Source organism: Mauremys reevesii, linkage group 7 (assembly GCF_016161935.1).
Source record: "Mauremys reevesii isolate NIE-2019 linkage group 7, ASM1616193v1, whole genome shotgun sequence".
Classification (NCBI taxonomy): Eukaryota; Metazoa; Chordata; order Testudines; family Geoemydidae; genus Mauremys; species Mauremys reevesii.
Genome location: NC_052629.1, coordinates 125,964,574 through 125,988,696, shown reverse-complemented (window position 1 = coordinate 125,988,696; position 24,123 = coordinate 125,964,574). Strand labels below are relative to the sequence as shown.

General features: G+C 47.1%; 2 protein-coding genes and 1 long non-coding RNA gene across 18 annotated transcripts in view; 2 read left to right on the top strand and 1 right to left on the bottom strand.

Moving 5' to 3' along the window:
- Window positions 1-18,542, top strand: part of PLXNB1 (plexin B1) — a 210,606-nt gene extending 192,064 nt beyond the window's left edge. For all 12 annotated transcript variants that reach the window (XM_039482201.1, XM_039482209.1, XM_039482211.1 and 9 more), the window contains 6 exons: window positions 8,811-8,971; window positions 11,411-11,558; window positions 13,792-13,856; window positions 13,963-14,038; window positions 14,570-14,644; window positions 16,102-18,542. In XM_039482201.1, the coding sequence (XP_039338135.1) occupies window positions 8,811-8,971; window positions 11,411-11,558; window positions 13,792-13,856; window positions 13,963-14,038; window positions 14,570-14,644; window positions 16,102-16,206 (630 nt within the window). In that variant the 3' untranslated portion in view covers window positions 16,207-18,542. The remainder of the gene's footprint in view (window positions 1-8,810; window positions 8,972-11,410; window positions 11,559-13,791; window positions 13,857-13,962; window positions 14,039-14,569; window positions 14,645-16,101) is intronic.
- Window positions 41-1,418, bottom strand: LOC120369200. Its single transcript, XR_005582994.1, has 2 exons — window positions 1,055-1,418; window positions 41-412 (listed from the first exon to the last, which is right to left on the bottom strand). It is a non-coding gene; the product is annotated as an uncharacterized LOC120369200 (long non-coding RNA).
- A 3,726-nt stretch (window positions 18,543-22,268) lies between the features above and the next one.
- LOC120368544 (SRSF protein kinase 3-like) overlaps window positions 22,269-24,123 on the top strand; it is a 59,380-nt gene continuing 57,525 nt past the window's right edge. For 2 of the 5 annotated variants that reach the window (XM_039480664.1, XM_039480662.1), the window contains exon 1: window positions 22,269-22,409. The gene's annotated coding sequence lies outside the window, so the exon portion shown is untranslated. Of the gene's footprint in view, window positions 22,410-23,123; window positions 23,150-24,123 lie in introns of those variants that run through there. The other 3 variants (XM_039480673.1, XM_039480663.1, XM_039480669.1) reach the window with 3 other exon arrangements.

Genomic DNA, 24,123 nt, shown 5'->3' with positions numbered 1-24,123 from the left:
CCAGCTGTGCAGCACTGCACATGAGGAAATAATTCTTTGCTGCCAAGATTACTGATGTATGTATTTGTTGGCTTCCCTGTAACTCCAGTACCATAATATCTAAGTTACATATGCTAAGGGAGTTAGCCTTCCAACAGCCTTCTAAAGGAGAGAAATGTTATTATTCTCGTATTCTTCTTCAAGTATGTGTCCATGTGGATCCCACTTTAGGTGGATGTGCCCCATACATGTGAGATCAGAATCCTTTGAACATCAATGTCCATTGGGTCATGCCTGCTCCATGCACATGCTCATGCACCTCTCCTCCAACAGCATAAAAGGCAGGACAGTTGGAATCGTCATTCAGTCCCTTCTTACCTCCTGCAGCAACAGGATGGAATGAGTGGCATTTGCCTGCTGCCCTTAGCTTCAGCTGCAAAAAATTAGGTAGTTATGGTTAACTCTCTTTAAAATTCCCCCGTATTTTATTTTATTCTAGACATATAAAAAACCCAAAAGCTAAATTTGATTTGTCCCTTGGTCCTCTGTCTGGGCCAAAATGCCAGATTCAGAGCCCTTGAGCATCAAACCATGTCCATCCTGCAATGGTCTCATTCCACTCCCAGATGGCCACAGCCACTGTATGGTTTTTGTCTTGATGAGAGCCATGTGCTAGGTTGCAGCTTGCTGTGTTTTTCATTCTCCACAAGAATGAGGAAGACCTGGGACACCCCTCTGAAGCTATAACTCCTCAAACAATCATCAGGACCCCAGTACTGAACCCAGCCCGCCAGGTTCTTAGGTGCCAGCCTTAGCTGCTGTGCCATGGCGATGCATTGAATCAGCGCTACTGACCAACAGCCTTCATGCTAAAGGCCTAAAGGAGCCAGGCCCCTGAGTGAATGGACAGGCGACACTCTTATTGGGTACCTGTACGATATAAAAGTCTTAACAGGAAGAGGAAGCTGTCTCAGCAGCTCTTGACTACTGCTCTGGACTGCCCCCCAGCCCACCTCAGCCCCTGGGCATTACAGTTTGCTTAGACCACTTTGGTCGCCTCATAGGCTTATCTTACCAAAAAGGTATGGAGCCCACAAGTACAGCACCTCAGGGCCCATGGAGACACTGAGCCTCCAGGAGCAGATCACTGGTCTACAGGCAGAAAAACCAAGCCTTACTGGCCACAGTGGATCAGCTTCAGGCAGAAAACCGCTCCCTGCAAAAACAGACCACAGGACTGCAAGCGAAAACGTCTCCCACAGCCCCATGGCCCATGTTGCCTTCAGAACCCAAACCCAGGGTATTGCTACCAGAGTGCTACGATGGGACCCCTAGCAGTTTCAGAGTTCTATGAGCCAGTGCAGGCTCCATTTCCTGCTATGGCCCAATGCCTGCCTGATGGATCAGGCAAAGGTGGCATACTGGCCACTTGGGACACTTTTCTGAGGGTCTTTGTGACAACCTTTGATGACCCATGCTGAACTCACAATGCAGAGGTGGCCCTACAGGGAGTCTGGCAGGCCTCAGGGTCAGCTGCAATGTATGCAGCCTGCTTCTGGTGGCAGGTATGGCTTGGAATGAGCTGGCCCATCTACGCCAGTTCTGTTTTGGCTTCAGCAAGGGAATAAAAGATGAGCTTGCCCTCATGGAGCCTCCTGTAGATCTAGGTGCATTTATTGTTCAGGTGAAGAGCCACACTTGAACCACTCAGGAGCCATCCCCACATCCTACGTTTTGGATGCTGGCTTACGTTCTTCCACTAGGCATGGATTCTGATAACTTCCAGCACTCTTCTGTCTGTTGTCTCTGATGGCTATACCATCCAATTTCAGGCCTTGCCCCACATCCCTTTTCAGGGCAAAAAAGCCAAAGATGTATGTGGCTTCTCTGCTTTGCTTAGGAGCCAAAGAGGAGGCATCTCTGGAGTTCAGAGGAAGAGGTTCTATTCTTGAGATTTCCTTATCTTGAAGTAAAAAAGGAGGGGTCTTTATCCCATGAAGACAGAACAAATGCAGATACCATCTCACATTCAGGGTGGCAGCGCTTGCCTCCATCATCCCTTCTCTCAAGCTCAAAACTGGTTCATGACTTCTGACCAAGACTCATATTTCTCTGTTGTGATCCATCCAGCCCACAGGAAGTATCTGCGTGGGGCCCAATCACTACCAATACAAGGTGCTGCCATTCAGTCTCTCCACCTCAAAGTGTCTTCACAAAATGCCGAGCTGTGGTGGTGGCACATCTGAGGAGACAATGTGTTCGTGTCTGTCCATACCTAGATGACTGGCTGATCAAAGGCAGGTCTCATTAGGAAGTCACCACAGCCCTAAACTATGTCCTTTGCCATTCAGAGAGCTGGGTCTCCTGGTGAATTCACCCACATCCATTGCTCGGCTGGCTGAGAATAGTGTATCACTCCATGAGACATCAAAAGAACAAGCACATTATGCTTCCAGCTTACTTCCAGTTGTCACTGAATTGGTGGTCAGGCCCCCAAGAACTTTCAGAAAAGGGTACCTTTCTCCACACCTTCATGCTGATCACAGATGCATCTGGACCAACTTCAGATGCACAGAACTTGGTCCCAAAAAGGCACGAACCTACATCTAAATGTTCTAAAATTGCAAGTGATCTTGTTAGCTTCTGTAGCATTCCGTCCTGTTTTACACAATTCCACCATGCAGATTTTCAGACAACACATCTACAGTGTACTATGCAAACAAGCCAGGACTTGCCCATTCATCACTCCTGTGTGTCAGGAAGCAATCAGTTTATGGCAGTGGTGGGCAACCTGCGGCCCACGGGCCGCACCCAGCCTGTCAAAGTAATCCGCTGCCGGGCCGCCAGACAGTTTGTTTACATTTGCACGGCTGCCTGCAGCTCCCAGTGGTTGCAGTTTAACGTTCCCAGACACTGGGAGCTGCGGGTGGCTGTGCAAATGTAAACAAACTTTTACCCTGACAGGCTGCGTGCGGGCCACAGGTTTCCCACCACTGGTTTATGGACAGGGTGTCAACAATAGTTGGGTTTACACTAAATGTCAAGGAGATAAAGTAGCTGCACCTTGGAGAAGGGGACAACAGATTGTGTTGAAATGCAGCAGTGGTGAAGTTGTAGAACAAGTGATGTGTACCTAGGAAGCTTGATCAGTGCTGATGGATTCCACCAAAGATGAGGCCTTAGCCACAGGTACTGCACAGAAACTGACAGAATTATGGATGACTGAAATCACTACCTTTGGTACCCCAGTGAAAATTTATCACACCAATGTACTAACAGTATTACCTTATGGTATGGAAGCAGCTGTATTAAATTAAACAGACATCGGAAGGTTGGATGTAGTGGAGAGGAGAGTTCGTCAAAAGATGGGCAGGTTTAAAGTGGAATGATTTAAAGACACATGAAGAAATTAGAAGGCGAGTAGGATGTGAAATGAGGATATGGGACTGGCTGCAATCAAAAAGAGATGATGGTAGAGAAACTGCAGAAGACAAACATGACAGGGTGCCAAAGACGATAATGCAAACCCAACCAAGGTCAGTCCAAACTAGAGGCCAACCACCAATTAGATGGAGGGACACTATACATAGGGATGTGATGATGCTGGGCTTAATGGAGGAACAAGCCATGGACAAGAATGAATAGTGACACTATACTGCTCCCCATGCCTGTAAGGATGCTGTGGGATGAAAAGAAATGTCAACAACACAGGATAACCCCAATAGCTCTTCATCTTCCAGGAGCCAGCAATGATTTACAGAAAATCCATTGCCAACCATGAGTGGAGCTCTATAGAGCTCCATTGTCACCCTAATATCACAGAACCAAGCTCAGATACTTCAACCAGATAACAAATCATTGTCTCAACCAGCCAGTATCCAGGCTGTCCGAGTGCTACCAACAGAGATTGCGCTACAAGATACCCTACTGCAAAGAAGAAAGTTCTCCATGAGGAAGACTTACTCCTCTAAATGGAACGGATTTTTAATTTTGGGCAGCCCAACACAACCGTAAACCATTGAAAGCCTCGGTACCTAAAATCCTCGATTTATATTCTGCATTTTTGAAACACTCTGGATGCTTGTTCAGCTCCATCGAAGTCCATCTTGCAGCAATCTCAGCATGCCCCTCACCCATGTAGTCATGTTCATTTTTTTTTCTGTATTCCACAGTATCTAGATTTCTCCTTGCTTATCCGCCAGTCAGAGAACCCCCTCTGACCTGGAATCTTAATATTGTCTTAACAAGCCCCATGAAGCCCCCGTTTGAGCCTCTCTCTGTATGCTCTTTATAGCACCTTACTCGCAGGACCGCCTTTTTGCTCCCCATCACATCAGCCAGACGGGTCAGTGAATTTGCATTGCTCATGGCTGACCCTCCTTTCTCAACATTCCAGAGAGAAAGGCGGTGGTGACATGTCATTCCCAGTTTTTTCCTAAAGTTGTCGAACCTCCTTTGAAATGAATCTGTTAATCTTCTGCTTTCTTTCCCAAACCTCATTCCTCTCCAGGGACAAACTAACGTCGCACCTGGGATGTTTCACGAGCCTTGTTCTGTTATTGGAAAAGAACAAAGCCCTTCAGACAGACTCCTTGTCTTGTCGCCATCTCTGGTGCCTCTCAGGGGCAGGCCATCTCCCAGAGAATACCTCCATGGATTACCCGGTGTATTTCAATCTGCTATCACATGGCTGCTACCCTTCTCCCTCCAAACATCAGCGCTCATTCCAGTGGAGCACAGGCTGCCTCCTCTGCCGTCTTCAGCTATCTGAACCCAACAGGGCAGCTACGTGGAGTCAGCCCCATGCTGCTGTTAACCACTATGCCCTTGGCCTGGGGCAAGAGGAGATGCCAGATTTGTTAGGTAGCGTCACAGTCAAGGTTCAGTCAGTGTCAGTTTGGACGCCTCAGTGTCACCTTCCAGATGGGCCACTGCTCATCAGACACTTAGGAAGAGATCCACATGGACGTGTACTTGAACTGAAAACAGTTACTTACCTTACTGCTTCGACATGTCATCCTCCCGGATCCCACGGCCCACCCCCCAGCCCTGCTTTTTGCGAGCCTCTTTCCTGCCATTCTGAATTAGTGACAGAACTGAGTGACGGTTGTAGCTGCTCTGCCCTTTATGCCCTCGGGTGGGGGACTGGGGCACAAGGACACTCATGGTGCAGGCATAGTTGAACAGCCACTCCTGTTCAAATATTCTGATATCTCATTCATGGGGCACATGCGTACCTACAGTGGGATCCATGCAGACATCCTCGTTGAAGGTAAGTGACCATTCTTTGTAGATGGGAACTGAGTGTAGCCTTTTATTTTATTTTAAGTGAATTTTGTAATGCAGTATTACACTACCGTGAGTTCGGCTCTGGTGGCTACAGTTTAAAGCTCAACAGAGTGAAAGTCATCTTTGCTACTTGCTTCAGATATAGTCTCAAGGAACACATAAAAGACCCAGGATAGTGACCACACATGTACTCACAAGTATAAGGTCTAGTCTGTTTTACAAATTTTATTAAAGGGACAGTTAAAGTTATGATTAACCAAACATACAGAAATTCTATACAGACCTACGCACAAGTTACAAATATAGTCATACTCGCATTCTTTACAATATTCTTAAATTCTGATGGCTGCCTTGCTAATTGATTAGCAGTAGAGGGATGGTTCCTGCTGGAGTTTCCTCTAGGGATCTTAATTTTCCTAATCTGGGCGCCTTCTTTTTTATAATGTGATTTTGACTATACCTAATTAGCATGTATGCAAATAGTGTACCTGCAGTTAGGGCATGTGTTAGAAAAATGTGACTACCAGGTATCTTGTAAGCAAAAAAATTACTCTTACTGTTAATTTTTCGCACTATCACTCATTGGTACATCTTTTCCTATAATCTTGTGTCATAGGGTCATTCTCTGGTCCCTTATTTATGTCAAGCATTTCTTAAACCTATGGCCTAGTATGGCTAAGCTAAAATCTCACAGGCCTCACCCTGTAGGCCTTGCATTTCAGCCCTACTTACTTAGATACCTAATACATAATTATCCCTTCTGACTACTGATCAATCTTATATTTCTATAATCCTACAATTTAAATCTGTTTGGGATACAATGATTATATATGATATTTTAGTTAATCGTAACATTGCACAATAAATGAACAATAAACTAAAATCATTGGCTACATGAGACACAGTGATACTACTGTCTTGCGCAGGGATTCTGTGACATGGCTGGGAAAATAATCTCTTGAGTCTGTCCAGTGCCTTAAACACAAGTCCACCCTTCTTCACATGCACCCAGTTGTGGAAGGTTGTGTTTCCTTGTTCTTAGCTTACAGAAATAAAGATATGCTCAGCAAAGAATCCTGATTTTTTTCCCCTCCCTTATCCTTTCCCCAATAATAGTCGTCTTTACTGAGTTCAGTCTGGATTTCACTGAGACCATAGTATGGAAATTGCTGTCCTCGTTGTGTCTGAAGAAGGACCCTTTTCCCTCTTATTCAGCTTGACCTATGAGCAGTCTTCAGCATGTGGACTGCACCATCTTGCTGGTTACTTTTGTTATGAGCCATCTCTGACTCCTTCCTATCATGGTTCTGCTCACTTTACCCACCCTCAGACACCTCTGGTTTCCCAGTCATTTGAGGATCAAGTTCAGTATTCCCCTTGCATATAATGTGGTTCTGATTTTATGGGAGGGCTACTTCTGAATGAAGGGAAGTGACCTGCAATGAGCTGAAAACAATTGAGCCAAATCAATTGGGATGGAAGAAATTAATCAGAAAAATGGGAATGATAATTGGGAATTGCTTAAGAACACTTCATAGATGCCCAAATGCCACAATCCCACAATCATTGAAGAAGCCTGTACTAGTTAAAGAATTGACTAGGTTTAGAGGGGAAGTGAAGGCAGCTATAAACAATTAAACAATAATATATAACAAATGAAAGAAAGGGAAAATTGATAGTAATGAATATAAATCAAAAGCTGGGACTTGTAGAAAACTGACAAGAGCAGCAAAGGGACATAAGGAAAAATCTATGGCCAGCAGAGTTAAGGACAGTAAGAAGTTTTTTAAGTAAATTAGGAACAAAAAGAATCCTAACAATGGTATTACTAGATAGAAATGGTAGAATTATGAATAGTAATCCAGAAAAGGCAGCAGTGTTCAATAAATATTTCTGTTCTGTATTGGGGGGAAAAACAGATGATGTCATATCATATGATAACACTTTCTATTCCACAAGTATTTCAGTAGGATGTTAAAGAACAGCTATTAAAATTACACATTTAAATGAGTAGGTCCAGATAACTTGCATCCAAGGGTTTTAAAAGAGATGGCTGAGGAGCTCGATGGACTGGTAGTGTTGATTTTTTTCCAGTAAGACTTGGAACACTGGGAAAGTTCCAGAAGACTGGAGGAATGTCAGTATTTAAAAAGAGCAAAAGGGATGACCCAGGTAATTATAGGTCTGCCTGTCTGACGTTGCTCCCAGGGAAGAAAATGGAGCTGCTGATACAGGACTAGATTAAGAAAGAATTGAAGGAGGGTAATATAATTAATGCCAATCAAGATGGGTTTATGGAAAATAGATCCTTTAAAACTAATCTGATTTTTTTATAAGATTACAAGTTTGGTTGATATTAGACTTGGTACCAGTATTAGACTTGGTACCACATGACATTTTGATTGGTTGGGGGGAACTAGAAAGATATAAAATTAACATGGCACACATTAAATGGATTAACAGATGGCTAGCTCTTTGGCCACAAAATGTAATTGTAAATAGGGAATCGTCATTGAGTAGGTGTATTTCCAGTGGGTCCTGCAGGAATCAGTTCTTGGCCCTACGCTATTTCAAATTTTTATCGGTGATCTAGAAGAAAACACAAAATCATTACTGATGAGGTTTTCAGGTTCCCCAAAAAATTGGGGAGTGGTAAATAATGAGGACAGGTCACTGATTAAGAGTGATCTGGATTGGTTGGTAAGCTGTGCTTAAGCAAACAACATGCATTTTCATGTGGCTAAATGTGAATATATACATGAAAGAACGAAGATAGGGGGACTATCCTGGGACACAGTGACTCTGAAAAAGATTTGGGTGTCATGGTGGATAATCAGCTGAACCTGAGCTCCAAGTGCAATGCTGTGGCCAAAAGGGTTAATGTGATCCTGGGATGCATAAACGGGAATTTTGAATAGGAGAAGAGAGGTTATTTTACATCTATATTTGTCACTGGTGTGACTGCTGCTGAAATACTGTGTCCAGTTCTAGTGCCCAGAATTCAAGAAGTCTGTGGATAAATTGGAGAGGATTCAGTGAAGAGCCACAAAAATGATGAAATAGAAAACATGCCTTATAGTGATAGATTGAGCTCCTTGAGTCTATTTGGCTTAACAAAGAGAAGGTGTCTTGATTACAGTCTATAAGTACTTACATGGGGAACAAATATGGGATATGAGGCTCTTCAGTCTATCAGAGAAAGGTCTAACACGATCCAATGGCCGGAAGGTGAAACTAGACTGAAAAGTGTAAATTTTTAATCGTGAGGGTGATTAACCATTGGAACAGTTTACCAAGATTTGTAGTGGATTCTCCATCACTGGAAATTTTTAAATTAAGATTGGATGTTTTTCCATAAAATCTGCTCTAGGAATTACGTTGAGGAAGTTCTCTGGCCTATGTTATACAGGAGGTCAGACTAAGTGATCACAATGATCACTTCTGGCCCGGGAATCTATGAAAACCTTTTCCCTACCCACTGCTGAAATTTGTTTACGTTCTTCCTATTCATTTTGCATTATCTTTGTTTGGCTTGTCCACAGGGGACCCTGCAGAAGTTTGTGGATGACTTGTTCCAGGTGATCCTCAGCACCAGCCGCCCTGTCCCTCTGGCTGTCAAATATTTCTTTGACCTGTTAGATGACCAAGCAATGCATCATGGAATCCTGGACCCTGAGACCATTCATATCTGGAAGACAAATAGGTATGGAGCCAAAGTTGCAGCCTGACACTTCCCTAGAGCAGAGAATCTCAAACTGTGGTCCCTGGAGTACTTGCTGGTGGTCACATGGTACTGGCAGCTCCTATTTCCATTGCAGAGAAACAGAAGAGATGGATTGGGGGAGGTGAAATGCAGAGTAGTGTGTGTGAAATTACCTTTGTTCTTTGAGTATATGTCCCTATGGGTGCTCTACTGTAGGATGAGTGCACCCATGCACTGTCGATTGGAGATTTTCGTTAGCAGTGTCTATAGGTCCACACCTGGACACTAGACATCCTCGCGCTCTGTTGTGAGCATATATAGGGAGGCGCAAACTCGCCACTACTCCAGTTCCTCCTAAGCCGCCTTTGTTTCGAGACAGTTCAGAGTAGTGCCCACTGCTTTTGTAGCTTCTTTGTTGTTTTAGGCTTAGTTTGTTTCTCACAGCTCTTTGGTGGTATATGCTGTCAGTGAAAGATTGTGACCAGCACACATCAAATTCTCTCACAACACTTTAAGGAACTTCCGTTTTGAGTCTATGGCTACATATTCATTCCTCTGCTTCTTGTTCAAAACATCATTTATGGTAGCCATCATGTCGGACAGAATGGTGGGCAAGCTAGTGGATTACTGATCTCACCTCCCCCACCATCACTAAACTCTACAATGATAAGGTGATCCTATGCCTTCATCCTCTCTTCTGCCACGATACCTGTGGTTATCACTGAACAGGACAGGGCAACTGTGCAGCCAGTGATTGGCTGCAATCTCTTTAAATGTTTTTTTTTAAATGATCCGCGATGCAGCTGTGGTAAACATCAGACTATGTTGTATAGCTTTGATGAGTGCCCACTGACTTATTTTGGTGGTGGGCTACCAGATATCCACCTGGCTGATGCTGACGCCATCAAATGACTGGGCACATTGCACATACGGTGATATATTTCTTCTCTTCGTGCCTAAGGTCTCCTCAGAGTTTCATATCAACCAGGACATTCGACTTCCAGTGTATTTTACCCAAAGCTTCATTCTTTGAAGGAAAAAGTTAGTCTCAATACTCTGGATGTAAGGCAAGCACTCACCTTTCACCTTGACAAAACTAAGCCTTTCAGGATTCCTTTGCTAAGAGGATGAGAGGCCAGCTGATCTCAATTTAGAGACTCTGTGGGTATCTGGATGTATGCTAGCCTGGACTCCCATCTCTTCTAGTCCCTCACCACAGACTCCCCTGGATCCTCCTGCCTGGCTGCCGACCCACCTGTTGCTCCTCATCTGGTCTTTTTCCTGCTTCCTGGGCAGTGTTACCTGGTTGCACCCTCCTCCTGGGTCTCAGGTTACACAGGGCATGGGCCATTGCCTACGTGGAGGCAGCTGGGCAGCTTCACTTGCCCTGAGGGCCTCAGCAAAGGTCACACACCCAATTCCCACCACCTAGCCACTGGTGCATTACACAGGGAAACTGAGGTACATACAGTATTAGCATAGGACAGTGAGACTCACATGCAACATAACAAGGTGAATAAAACCCACTTTGTCACAACATGTTCTCCAAGCATTACATATCACCCATGCCTCCAGTTCCACATGGCCTTTGGTGATGCCTCAGGACTGTGCTGGATCCGCCATCTCAGCAGTCACCCTCATATTAAGAAACTGTTTTTGGAGTCTCCTACAGTAGTGCACCCATAGAAACATATACTCGAAGAGAGGTTACTTGCCTCTACAATAACTTGAGTTCTTCTAGATGTTTTGTCCCTCTGGGTGCTTCACCTCCAGCCCTCCTTTCCCTCTGTTGTGGAGTCTCTTTGGGCTTTGTGGTTGAGAAGGAACTGGAGTAGCTGTGAGTTTGCACCTAACTATATAGCCTTGCCCTGGAGCAAAAGGATGTGTAGTGGGCAGGCACAGACTCTGCTAACTAAAATCTTCAATTGAGTGCACAAGGGTGTACAAATCTTACAGTGGAGCACTCATAGGGACAAAATATGTTGAACTTAAGTTACTGAACAGGTAAGTAATTACTCCTTCAGAGGACAAAGTACTTAATGCACTAAAGACAGCTATAAATTCAGGAGTACTGCCCTGAATGTGAGCAAGGGCATTAAGTGGTGGTGAGTGAGATGGGGAAGGTGCTCAAGAGACAGAATCTCTGTAAAGATGTGGTCTGCACTAGGAAAGCTGGAGAACCACAACCCTAGATCTACCTTGAGATGTGTTTGTAAAAGAGGAGATTAGTGACTCAGCAGTAGAGTAAGATGGGGTTTCCAGATTTGCAGAATGGCCTTATTAACCTTCACAGCTCCAGATCTCAGCCTGCAGCTTTTGACGTGAATGTGGCTGTCCATAGACTCTGGGTTTGAGAGAGGCCTCACAATAAGCAGGGTTAGTACCTTCTTTGAGGGCATGACACTCATCCCTGCCTCTCCTCATCTCTCCTCTTTGCAGCCTGCCCCTCAGGTTCTGGATCAACATAATCAAAAATCCACAGTTTGTGTTTGATGTGCAGACATCGGACAATGTAGATGCCGTGCTCCTGGTCATTGCCCAGACCTTCATGGATTCCTGTACTATTGCCGACCACAAGCTGGGGCGGGTAAGCATGGAGGTGGGGTGAAGCAGCCAGTGTGTGCAGCACAGTGAGATTTTGAACGCTATATATCCTCCAAGCTGCATCTTGTTTTGGAGTGCTGTAAAGTCTGCATGCTCTAGGGAGGTGCAGGTTCAGTGGTGGGGAGAACAGTATGTGTTACTCCATTCAGGTAGATGGATCGGATCCCTTCGCTACTCTCTGTTTGCATATTGGGTGCTATCCCTACAAACTGATGAGAGAGTGAGACATTTGGCCTGATTGTTAATGTGACATTGGAATGGTGCCCAGGGTGTGTGAGGTGCCTTCCCATCCCTGCCCAGGTAGCTGAAATAATTCTATGGATATGATGTGCCAGACAGGTTCCGAGACAACAGTGGGGCTGGGGAGGAGGGATAGATGACATCAGTAACATTTCTAGAATGATCAGAGAAATGGAGGGCCTACTTATGAGAGAAGGCTAAAAGAGCTTGGGGCTTGTTCAGCCTAGCAAAATGAAGGCTGAGAGGGGATCTGGTTGCTCTATATAAATGCTCATGGGGGTAAGCACCAGGGAGGGAGAAGAGCTGGTTAAGCTAAAGGACAACATTGGCACCAGAACAAATGGGCATAAACAGGCCATGAATAAATGTAGGTGGGAAATTAGAGAAAGGTTTCTAAGCATCAGAGAAGCGAGGTTCTGGAGCAGTCTCCCAATAAGAATAGTGGGGGCAAACAACCCAACTAGTTTTAGATTATGAACAGAATTCCATGACAGGGCCGCCTGTGATAGCAGGGAATTGGACTCGATGATCTAGGATCCTCCTTCCAGTCATTTGTTCCTACATTACAGGGTTACACAACAAGGCTAATTCACAGCATGGGGGAGGAAGGGCTGTTTGACTTGTCTTTCAAATTTGATTAAATACAATTTTCAGCCAGCTAATTTCCTGTAGATGTCATGTAAATGTGGCTGGCTGTAATAAAAGAATTAGGAGCAATGGAGCAATTTGCTTGTTTGTACAAGGTTAATGCTGTGAGGAGTAGGGGAGATGGGCCAAAAAGCAGGAATGGCTAAATATCAAACCTGGGTAGAACCATATCACTCTGGTGGCTTGTGGCATCTCCGGCCTCAGCCCTGTTTGGTGTTTGTCACCCTCTCTTTTGAGTGATGAAAGGAAACAAGTTCTGTTTCTCTTTACTGAGGGGTCAGTGACTGCAGATGGATGTGAGACCTCCGGGAGGGCACTCCATGCATGGGTGGGGAACTGAGGCTGCAATGATGACGCAGAGAGACATGCCATGAGAAGAAAAGCCAGGACAGAAATGTTAGTGTTCTCTGGAGCCTATAGCACTATAATTAGAGTCTAGGCCAGGGGTCGGCAATCTTTCAGAAGTGGTGTACCGAGTCTTCATTTATTCACTCTGATTTAAGGTTTTGCGTGCCAGTCATACATTTTAACGTTTTTAGAAGGTCTCTTTCTCTAAGTCTATAAAATATAACTAAACTATTGTTGAATGTAAAGTAAATAAGGTTTTTTAAATGTTTAAGAAGCTTCATTTAAAATTAAATTAAAATGCAGAGCCCCTGGACCAGTGGCCAGGACCCGGGCAGTGTGAGTGCCACTGAAAATCAGCTGGCATGCCACGTTCAGCTCGCGTGCCATAGGTTGCCTACCCCTGATCTAGGCTATGTCAGGATCACCTTTCCCTGTTGGAGACCAAGCTAGATGGAAATCCCTGAGTCTATGTTAATGGACAGAGGTGGCCCTGCCTGACATTTGAGGTCATCACTTCCTGTTCTTTAACAGTTAGTACAGCACATTTCCTCTGTTAGGCAGGGGTGCTAACTAGCCCATTAGGATGCTGCTGCCCCAGGTCCTTAGTGTATCTGTCTGGGGGCCTTCCACTAAGAGATACAGATTAGATACAGCCATGTGATGGCTGTTGTCTCAGGCACCCACTCCCCACCCTGAAGGTGGCAGGGAATGGTTCCTAGTCTGTGCTCATGTTGAGAAATGTTTGCATAATTGGCGACCCTTGTGGGTACCTGGAGCCTGGGGCATGGCCTCCCTGCTCCTGTTGTGGGAGGGGATTGCCTCTTCTCTGCACATCTTGTAGGGAAGGGACAGGTTCTGCCCACCTCTATGAGAGCAGGGGAGGGACAGAGGCTGCCTGCCGCCATGGGAACCCAGCGTTTGTGTCTCCTCTCCCTGGTCTTGGTTTCTGTAACCTGTCAGTCTGTTTCTGGCCTTTAAAGGACTCGCCAATCAACAAGCTGCTCTATGCCCGGGACATTCCTCGCTACAAGCAGATGGTAGAAAGGTAAAGTCTGAGTGAGCAGGTGGGGACAGCTGGGTTGTTTGGCAGGGGGAGGAGGCAGCAGAGGAGCAGATACCACATTAACTGCCCGTGCGCTCCCATTGTGTAGGTACTATGCAGACATTCGCCAGACCATCTCCGCCAGTGACCAGGAAATGAACTCTGCCCTGGCTGAGCTGTCAAGGGTAAATAAAGCAACTTATTTCAGAAATCAGTGCATTTTCCATTGGGTCCCACAGGGTGGGCAGTCTGCCTCCCTGACACAGGGTCTGCATTAGCCTTTTTCCCTAGAATATCCCACTAGATTTCCAGTGTTAGTGTCTGCAGGGGCCAGACATTTTAACCACTGCATCAGGACTTGGCTCATAGGAGTTCAGTTAAAAAATAGCGGTTGCTGGTGTCTTGTCTGTGCTAGCCTCAATACCATTGCTAGCACCAGTGGAAAGTTTTAGAGGGGAAAAGACCAATGTAGCGAAGGTTTCTGAATGCAGGAGCAACTGGATCTCTGCTCCCTTTCCCCTTAAATGTGACCCATGTGTGCCACTATTACTTTCTAGGTTTTTCTCTAAATCCCTTTGCCCTTGCCCCCAAGCTGGGTTTAGAGGCTTTCTGTTGCTTTACCCAGTGAGCTCCCAGGGCAGCAGAACTTGGGTGAACAATTGTCTTGGTGTCGCCCAGAGATTTTGGCTAATTATGTGTTTGTTATATTACCATAGAATTACTCAGGTGAACTCAATTCCGTGGTGGCTCTGCATGAACTCTACAAATACATCAACAAGTACTATGACCAGGTGAGTGCAGCTCTGGCTTACTGGCCCCAACCTCAGTGGGTGATTTCATACACATCCCTCCCCGCTGTTATCTTATGTTTGCCCTTCATAGGTTCATCTAGTCCTGTCTCCTGTTGGATTTGTGAATAAAGAAATTAATACTTAAGGGCATCATAAATGTTCCACTGCCCTCATAGTACATAGGCCCATATTTTTAAAGGTATCTAGCAATACTGTGCTCAGTGTTGTAACTCTTGGTGACTGAAGTGCCCAAATCTCACTTTCAAAAGTGCTTTAGGTACTTAGAGCCTAAATCCCTTTTGAAAATGAGGTTTAGACTCCTAAATCAGGTGGTGCCGTGCTGAGGGCAGCAATGCCTAAACACATTTAAAAACCTAGGCCAGATTGATTGACCTCATCAAATAGGAAGAAATGTATATTTTGTCACAACAAAAGAGCCTTCACTCTCACCCAGGGATTGTCAATATTGATGTGTTTTTGTTATCTAAATATTTTAGTTTAAGGCATAGCTTAAAAGGGAAATATGATCAGTTAAAATATTTATCAATTAACCATAGAAGTATTTGAGATTGCAGTTTCTTGATATTGTTATGTGTATTTTAATAGGTAAAGTGTACAATATAGATTGGTATGGTGAAAATTGTGCATGAGGACTTACATTTGAGACTGTTTAATGTTTACATATTTAATTTTTGTTTCTTTTTCAGAGGGCTTTGTGTTAGTTGAGATTACTGATGAAAGAATATTATCTACTTTGGGGAAGAGTTAAGGCTGTTTTGCTGTAATGAGACATGCATTTCTTTGTACTTAATGAGAATAGTGACTTTGTTACATTTTCAGTGTAAGATGTATGCATTTCCATGTATCTAACTGTTAAGGAAATGACGTTAGAGAGACAAGGGTCGGTGAGGCAATATCTTTTATTGGACCAACTTCTGTTTGGTGAGCTTAAGTATGAAAGCTTGTCTCTCTCACCAATCAGAAATTGGCCCAATAAAAGATGCTACCTCACCCTAATATGCTGGGACCAGCATGGCTACAGTAACACTATAAACTACAGAGGAAATGATGTCAAGTGACTACTCTATTGTCACTTAGCAGTTTGTATTCGTTTTTTTAAATCGAAGATTTTTTGCCTTTAGCACCCCCCTTGGTTTTTGCTTAACTTTTTTCTGTAGGTAAACAAAATTATTTTAAAAAAATAAACAATAAAAGGGATGAGCATTGTTTGCAGGAGAGGAGTGGGTGATGGCACAAAGGAAAACATAGGGTGCCCAGAGGGGACTACCACTGGGATGGCAAGGCTGCAGAAGGGCCCTCTGAGACATATCGTCACTGTGGATCCCAATACCCATAGTTGCAATGGAATTGAGGCTTGCTCTCAGCCAGGGGAATCTGCTTCTAATAGTATTCTGTGCACAAGGGAGGTTGCCAGTGAGCTCTGAGTCTTGTTGCAGATCATCACAGCCTTGGAAGAAGACCCGACAGCCCAGAAGATGCAGCTGGGATACCGACTGCAGCAGATCGCAGCTGCTGTGGAGAACAAAGTCACTGATTTGTGACCCAGACAAACAGACTGTGATGCTCTTGGGTGGCTGAATAGAGGTGAATAGTGCTGCTCATTGGAACTTCATAGCTACACACAAGGTGTCCCACTGCCTTTGGAACCAGACACTCTGGGGAGCTGGCATGTGACACAGGAGGAGGTGGCCAAGAAAATGCAAAGTACAAATGTCCTTACATCTCAGAGAATATTTTTTTACAGATTTTTTTCCTTTTATAAAATGTACTTTAAACTCTGGGAGTTTCTACAAACCACAGTGAGAGAGAGAGAGAGACCAGGCACCTTCTTCCCACATGTTGTGAATGTACCAAGTTTCCAAACAATATTGCGAAGGAGCTGGATAACACAAGAGCTTCAGAACAAAGCTAAAGACCATACCTGGCTTCATGTGAGCCTCTAGCCTCATTTTGGTACTAGCACCAGGGATAGGAGAGACTAGTGCTGTCCCTGCTGCCCTGAACATTGTATAACCACCACTACTATGATGGTAATAGCCCAGGCTACTGCAGTCATGGTAGTGCTGGACAGTAAGTGTGTAAGCTTCCTGAGCCCTCATGGAACTAGTTGGGGCATTAGGACTGATTTCGCCTGTTGAGAGTTTACCACGCCTGGGCCAATCCCTAGGGACCAGAGTGTACTCCTCTAGCATACAGCCCTAGAAGCAACCCGCCTGCAGTGTGGCCCACCTGTTCCATGGCCTGTGCTGAGGAGCATCTCCCACAGCACGAACATCAGTGCACTGGAGGGGTTGTGCCTGGCACCCCGAAATACTGAATGTAGGGTTGAGAAATAGACTGAGGGGGAGATGAGAAAAGTCACTTGGTCCCAGGATTCTAGTCTTCCTCACTGCTTGTCAGTGACTCATGCTAATGAGACTAACATGCTCACCAGTTCCAAATGTTGACCCAGTAGGCTCAGACTAGTTCTAGTGTAAGCAGACACCATGCTGCTGACATCTATGGAGCTATACTCACTTTCCCCTGGACTGAATTTAGCATGGCTTGGGGAGGGGGCAAAGTGAACTTACTGAAGTGCCTCTAACCTAGATGTATGTCTGGCCCTCTGGTTCTCTGTGGTCAGATGCTGTCCTGCCACTTGGAAAGCACAGTGAAGGCCTTGTACCTATTTCCTTTCTCTGGCTTGTAGCTATTTTGGTACTATGAACTGGATCTGTAAATACTCTCAAAATTACAAAGTATTCACATGCTCAAGGGGAATGTTAATTTTGTTTTTCTGAGACAATACTTCACTTGGATGAGCACCTCCTTGGACACTGTCATCATCACAAACTCCCCGGGCTAAGCACTGCCTGTGTCAAACTGCTTCTGCCTAGTCTCTGCCCCACTGGGCAGATCGAGGGCTTCTGACTTTTTCAGAAACATCTGGAGTTTCACAACAATTGGCTTTTCCCCAAATTTCCCACTAAGCTGAAATGGTTTCAAGGCTCAATCTCACAGCCAGATATACCTTCCTGACCTTTATCTCAGCCTAAAATGAAACTTCAAATACGCCCCTGAAGCTGAATTTCTTCTTCTCAAATTCTCCTGTGTGGCTCCAATTTAGTGACCTGCTGCCCGCTTAAAATCTTAGTGGAAATCCTGAACTGTCACCACAGCCCCCAAAAGAGCAGAGCAAAGGAACCAAGTAGCCAGGAGCCCCAGTGGATGAGCACCAGGAGAGGGTACCAAACAGCGACCATGCTCTGTAAATTGACCGGCCCCTCTGGCAGGGTTCCCTCTTTCCAAAATGAATAGAACCAAACTCAGGCTATGCCCTAGACCCTCCCACCCTTGGTCTGAGTTTGGTTCCATCCTCTCAGAGAGGACTAAAGGAGTTCCCCTCCCTCCACACCTAAGCAGGGCTTGAGGTAACCCTTGCTTCCTTGCTGCTCAGAGGGGAGGGATTTCTCTCTTTCATTCCCCCAGCCATGTCTCCCCAACTGAGCATGTGGGGGAGTGTCTTTGGTTTCCTCTTACCCACTTGTCCCACTCTGTGGAGCCAGGAATAGCTTCAGTGCTGAATGACACCAGCCCTGTGTAGCTGTAACAGACCCTGTACAGAGCGCAACTTCGACTGCCAATTCACTCCTTTTGCCTGGAACTGATGATCACATGGAGACGGCTAGACTCCAGCAGAGAAATACGGTGTCTCTGTTGTTGTTTGTGTTACCTGGAGGCGCCAGCCAGATGAGAGCCCTGTTGGGCTGAGCCGTGTGCAGTCATACAATCAGGGGCGGCTCTAGGAATTTGGCCGCCCCAAGCACGGCGGCATGCCGCAGGGGGCGCGCTGCCGGTCCCGCGGCTCCGGGGGACCACTTGCAGACGTGCCTGCGGAGGGTGCGCTGGGAGGGCGGCAGGCGGCTCTGGCGGACCTTCCGCGGTCATGCCTGCGGGCGGTCCACCAGAGCCGCGGGACCAGCGAACCCTCCGCAGTCATGCCTGCGAGAGGTCCGCTGGTCCCGCGGCTCCGGTGGACCTCCTGCAGGCATGACTGCGGAAGGTCCGCCGGAGCTGCCTGCCGCCTTGCCGGCAAAATGGCGCCCCAAGCGCGCGCTTGGCGCACTGGGGTCTGGAGCCAGCCCTGCATACAATAAAAAACAGCACCAGCCCCAGAGAATTTGCAAGTCTAGGTTCAGGCAAAACTTAAGAGGCAGGTGAAACAAATGTGGGAGGGAGGATGGGTAAGAGTGATGATCCCATTTGTGCAGTGCCAAGCAAACCTCCCAGAGTTGGGGAGCATGAGATTCAAAACTCTTTTGGCATCTGTTTTTATAACTTTTCCAACCAAACACCAAGAGCTGTCAGACTTTCTTCCGCTGTTTGTGGCCCAGCATTGCCTTTGCCTCTCCCACATTGTGGAAAATCTTTTCTCTGCGCTCTCACAAAATCCTGTCAGTCAATTTGAGAGGAGGGGAATTCTCTTGTTTATCCAGGATTTACATGAACCTGAAGTCAGGTGCTAGTCTCTGTGACCAACCTCTCCCCGCCAGCTCTTGGCTCCTACTTGATCCATCAGCTTCTCCCCTTGAATTTGCCTGCCAGAGCGTGATGGCAACACAGGTCAAGGAGTGTACACCTTTGTCTGTGTACCTTGACCAGGACTGAGGTGGGTGTGGGTACCATTCAGTGCCTCTCCGTGGAGATAACAGATTTTTTGTTTCTCCAGGGATATGCGTGTGATTTGCCCATATAACAATAATATTAACAAAAAGAAGAGTCATTTAAAAACACTGCAAAAATGGTGTCAAAAGAAAATAAACTGCTTAACATCTCCAGATTGACCCGTGTCAAATGCTAAATAGGATATGACATTCTCAGCTTAGTCACAGTGAAAACAGAAAAGTTGATAGCATACATTTCTCCTCCAATCTGTCACCATCACACTGTCAGATACCAACTCCCTCTTGCTGTATCTTGGACCCACTTTTTAATATCCTTGTGACTTGGTCAGTTTGCAGGTTCAGACATGCCCCTTCTGGTCTCTCCATTCGTGCCTCTCCCACATGGTAGAGTCCATTACCTCAACAGAGTGAGGTTTCATTAACGCTTATACAAAAGTCTTTAATAAGAATTCCTGTTGGGGGGGTGGTAGATTCCTAATTGCCTCTGGGAGGTTCCACTCAGCCTTCCTATCTCCATGGTTGCTGTGTCAAAAGCTCCAGGGATTTCTGTTTCCTTAGATTGCCTTTGGATATATACCATGTTCCTACAGGACATAGCTTCTATTGGAGCTTGGTCAAGCCGTCCTGCTGCATACACCTAGTCTCTGTCTCTGCAGGACACAGAGATAGCTCTTTACATTTGTTTTGTTTTATTAATTTCTTGCCATGAAACATAACTTTTTGACAGACCTTAGATCCTCTCTCTCAGATACAAAGTGGTTTTTGCCTGGGGAATGGGGGAGAGAAGTTAGCTTCCAGCTGTCAGAATAGGGGAGGGGAAACTGAAATGGTAATCAGTGTTGCAATATAAATTGTCATCAATAGATTTCAGTTACCCCCCCCCTTACATGATGAGACTCTACAGTTTGTCTCTCCAGTTTCAGATTCAAGCTGGCCACAGGTTTGGGGGTCACATTCAGAAGTTTTTCTTTACAACCATAAGCACTTAAAAATGTATAATGAAATCTTAAATTCTGCAGAAGCTGATGGGATCTGGTTCAATGAAGCACCATGTGCTGCCTCAATCTGATCCCTGGTTCCCATTAGATGTCACTTTTTGGTGCCTTTCTCCCTGGGCTGATTTCTCTGGGTTTTCAAGACACCAGGTGCATTTGCTTGGTTATTTCTGCCCCTCTGGCAATGGGAGGGTTGTACATACACATCCTCCCTTGACTTAATTTTGTATTTTCCAGTTTGTTGTGGTCTGGCCAACCCCACGTCCACATCCTACCCCTTCTTTTTGAGTTCTTGGAGCTCCCAGCATGCTCTCTTTCTCAACAAATTGGAATTAATAATTAATATAAAAAGCTTGAAAACATGAATGTTGTTACATAGTGTAATAACTGTAGATACTGTTGTGAGATTTAGGAATCTATTGGTGATACAAGAGGTTATGTCTGTAAATAATCAGTTTAGAACCCAAATGATTTTAATAAAGAGAGAATTCTTACATGAGTGATTCAATAAACATTAATATACAACATGGAATGGGTGTCATGGTTTTGTGTCTTAAAATAATTTGGCTGCTACTTATGCTCCAAAATATGGTGACCTGAAGTCAGCACTAAAACATTGAGACATCTGTACCAGGCAACATCCACACAATCTCCACATTCAGTGTTAAGCACACTACAGGCAGCAATTCTCAAACTGGGGTCAGTGGGCCCCCCTGATCAACTCCTCCGCCTTCCTTCCAGTGCCTCCTTCACACCGGAGAACAGCTGAGAGGGAGGGGGAGGAGTGGTCACAGGTCGCACAGCAAGTCCCTTTCAGCTGTGGGGGAAGGGGGTCTTTGTGTGCTGCCCCTGGCCTGAGCGTCAACTCTGCAGCTCCCATTGGCCAGGAACTGCGGCCAATGGGAGCTGCGGGTGCGGTGCCTGCGGGCAGGAGCAGCGTGCAGAGACCCCTTAACCCCCCACCTAGGATTCACTGCCAGAGCTGTGCTGGTCACTTTTGGGAGCTGCCTGAAGTAAGCACCACTCCCCTCCCCCACCCTACCCTAGCCCTGACCCCCCGCTCCAGCACACCCTCCTGCCCTCAAACTACCTCCCAGAGTCCACACTCCCTTCCACACCCAAACTCCCAGCCCAGAGCCTGCACTCCAACTCTCTGCCCCAGCCTGGTGAAAATGAGTGAGAGCAGGTGATGGAGAGAGGGGGCGTGGCTGAGGGGAAGGGGGCAAACACATGGCTTCAGGGAAGGTGGTGGGGCAGGGGCTGAGCAGGAGGGATTGGGGGAGGCCTGAAAATTTTTAAATCAAAATGGGGGTCCTTGGGTTGCTAAAGTTTGAGAACCGCTGGCCTAAGGCACCAATCCTGCAAGTTTCTTCAGGTGGCTGGATAGACCCCTGCATCGATGCAGAGCCCCACAGTCACATTGAAGGTGCTGGGGAGGAATGGGGTCCCTTTCAAGTATGGCATGCAGTTCATTGCAGAAGCAGCAGGTCCCTGTTGCTGATGTGACTGCAGCAGTTCCCTGCTTTCCCCAGGCACTGAGTCTCATCCCTCTCACATCCCATGTTTTGCATCCTCTTGCAATTGCATGTAGCTGCTATCTCTGTTCCTCCAGTTGCTCCTTAGCTGGGTTTGTGCCGCCACCACCGTGTAAGAGCCAAGAAGGTCCAGGACTTCTGTTGTGCTGCAGGCAGAGCAGCAGGTGGCGGTGGCGCGCTCCGCACTGACCTGGCGCAGGTGTTTCCAGGACCAGCTGTGGATGGGAAAGGGGTGAGGGGGTGTCCCCCCTCCCCCCCGGGGAAGGCCGCTGTCCTGGGGCAGGGGGCTGCTTAGCCCCCTGCAGTGTCTGCGCAGGCGCTTTGGCCGCCCGCGATTTGGGGAGCTGGGAGGGGGCGTGTCAAGGTAGCGGGGCGGCAACTCTAGGGGGCACCAGCGCCCGTAGCCTGCGCAGGAGGGGCCCGATGCGCGCTCGCGCCGCGGGCTGCCGGACTGGGCTCCTCGCGCGGCCGCGCTCGTGTCACGTGGTGTGTTGCCGTTGACAACGCCGCCCTGGCGCCGGGACAAGGAGCCGCCGCCGGGCCCCGGCAGGTAGGTCGGGCGCTGCCAGGGACCCCCCGCCCCCGCCCCCGCCGCTTGCCCTGGGGCGCCCCGAGGGGAGGGCGGCTCCGCTCCCGCCCGGCCTGGCCCGCAGCGAGGCCCCGGCCTTGGCTCTGCCCGGGGCCCGCGGGCCGGAGCGGGGACCTCGCGGCTAACGCCTCCCCCGTGGGGTTGCGCCTCCCTCCGGCCTGGCTCAGCGCCACTGCCGGGTTCCTGGACCCGCCCTCCCTGGTTCCTTTCCGAGCCCAGTTACAGCCTTGGCCTTCAGCATCCCCTGGAGCGCGTCCCGCGGGCCCGGTCCTGTGTGTGCGAAACCCGCTGCCCGGTCACTGCCTCGGGGGACCCTGGTTCTTGTGTTATCGGAGGGGGGTAACACTTCCCGCTTCACTTGCTCCGCACCAGTCACGTCCCCCTCCCCCGAGCTGGCGCCTTTCCAAGCTGAACAGCTCCAGTTCTTTTAATCTCTCCACAGGTCGCAGCTGTTCCATGTCCATCCTCGTTTTTGTTGCACTTCTCTGTACTTTTTCCAATTCTAATACATCATTTTTGAGATGGGGTGACCAGGACTTTGCAGTATTCACGATGTGGCTGTACCATGAATTTATATAGTGGTGTTATGATATTTATTGTCTTATGATCTTGCCCCTTCCTAATGGTTCCTAAACTGCCGCTGCGGTCAGCAGATGTTTTCACAGAACTAGCCTCAATGACTTCAAGAGCTTTCTTGAGTGGTAACAGCTAATTTAGTCCCATCATTTTGTATGTTGGGATTATGTTTTCCAATGTGTGCATTTATCAACACTGAACCAGAGGGGCCGGAAGATCTGGTGCCCCCACGGGCATTGTCCTCATTCTCCTCGGATGAAGTGGTGGCGGGCACTTCCACCACACTGCCTGCCATGAACAACAGGGCACACCAAGAGTTGCTCAAGAGGGTGGCTCAAAACTTTCTGGTCCCTGAAGGTCCTTTGAGTGTGGCTTTGCCCCTCATTAAGACTGTCCATAACACCACTAAGCTGTTGTGGGGAACACCCACCTCTCTTTCCTCCCTGCCCCCCTGGCAAAAGGGGTAGAGAGAAAATACTTTGTGCCCTCTAAGGGGTGTGAGTGCCTGTTTACTCATCCTCAGCCAGGTACTCTGGTAGTGGAGGCAGCCAGCCAGAAAGAAAGGCAGGGACAACCGGGGCTGACGCCTAAATCCGAAGAAGCTATGTCTCTTTGGTAGGAAGGTGTATTCAACCGGGGGGCTTCAGCTTTGCATTGCTAACTAGTTATAATTCCTGGAACATGCTGTCCAAGTTTCAGGAACTGCTTCAGCGGTAGACTCCCACTCGGAGTTTGTGGCTGTCCTGAAGGAGGGCAAGGTCGTCACAAAGACCTCCTTACAGGCCTCCCTGGACTCAGTGGCCTCAGCAACCCAGACAATGGCAACTGCGATAGCCATGAGATGGAGCTCATGGCTTCAAGTGTCAGGGCTCTCACACGACATCCAACACACTATCGAGGACTTGCCTTTTGACTGTTCAGGACTATTCTTGATGCTAACAGACACTAGGCGCCACAGCCTGAAAGACTCATGGACAACCCTGAAGTCCCTTGGGATTCATACGCCAACCCTCCAAAGAAAGCCTTTTAAGCCACAACCTGCCCCTCGTTTCTATTCAGCTCATCCTAGGCAGGCCTATAGCAGGAAGCGGGGCAGGAG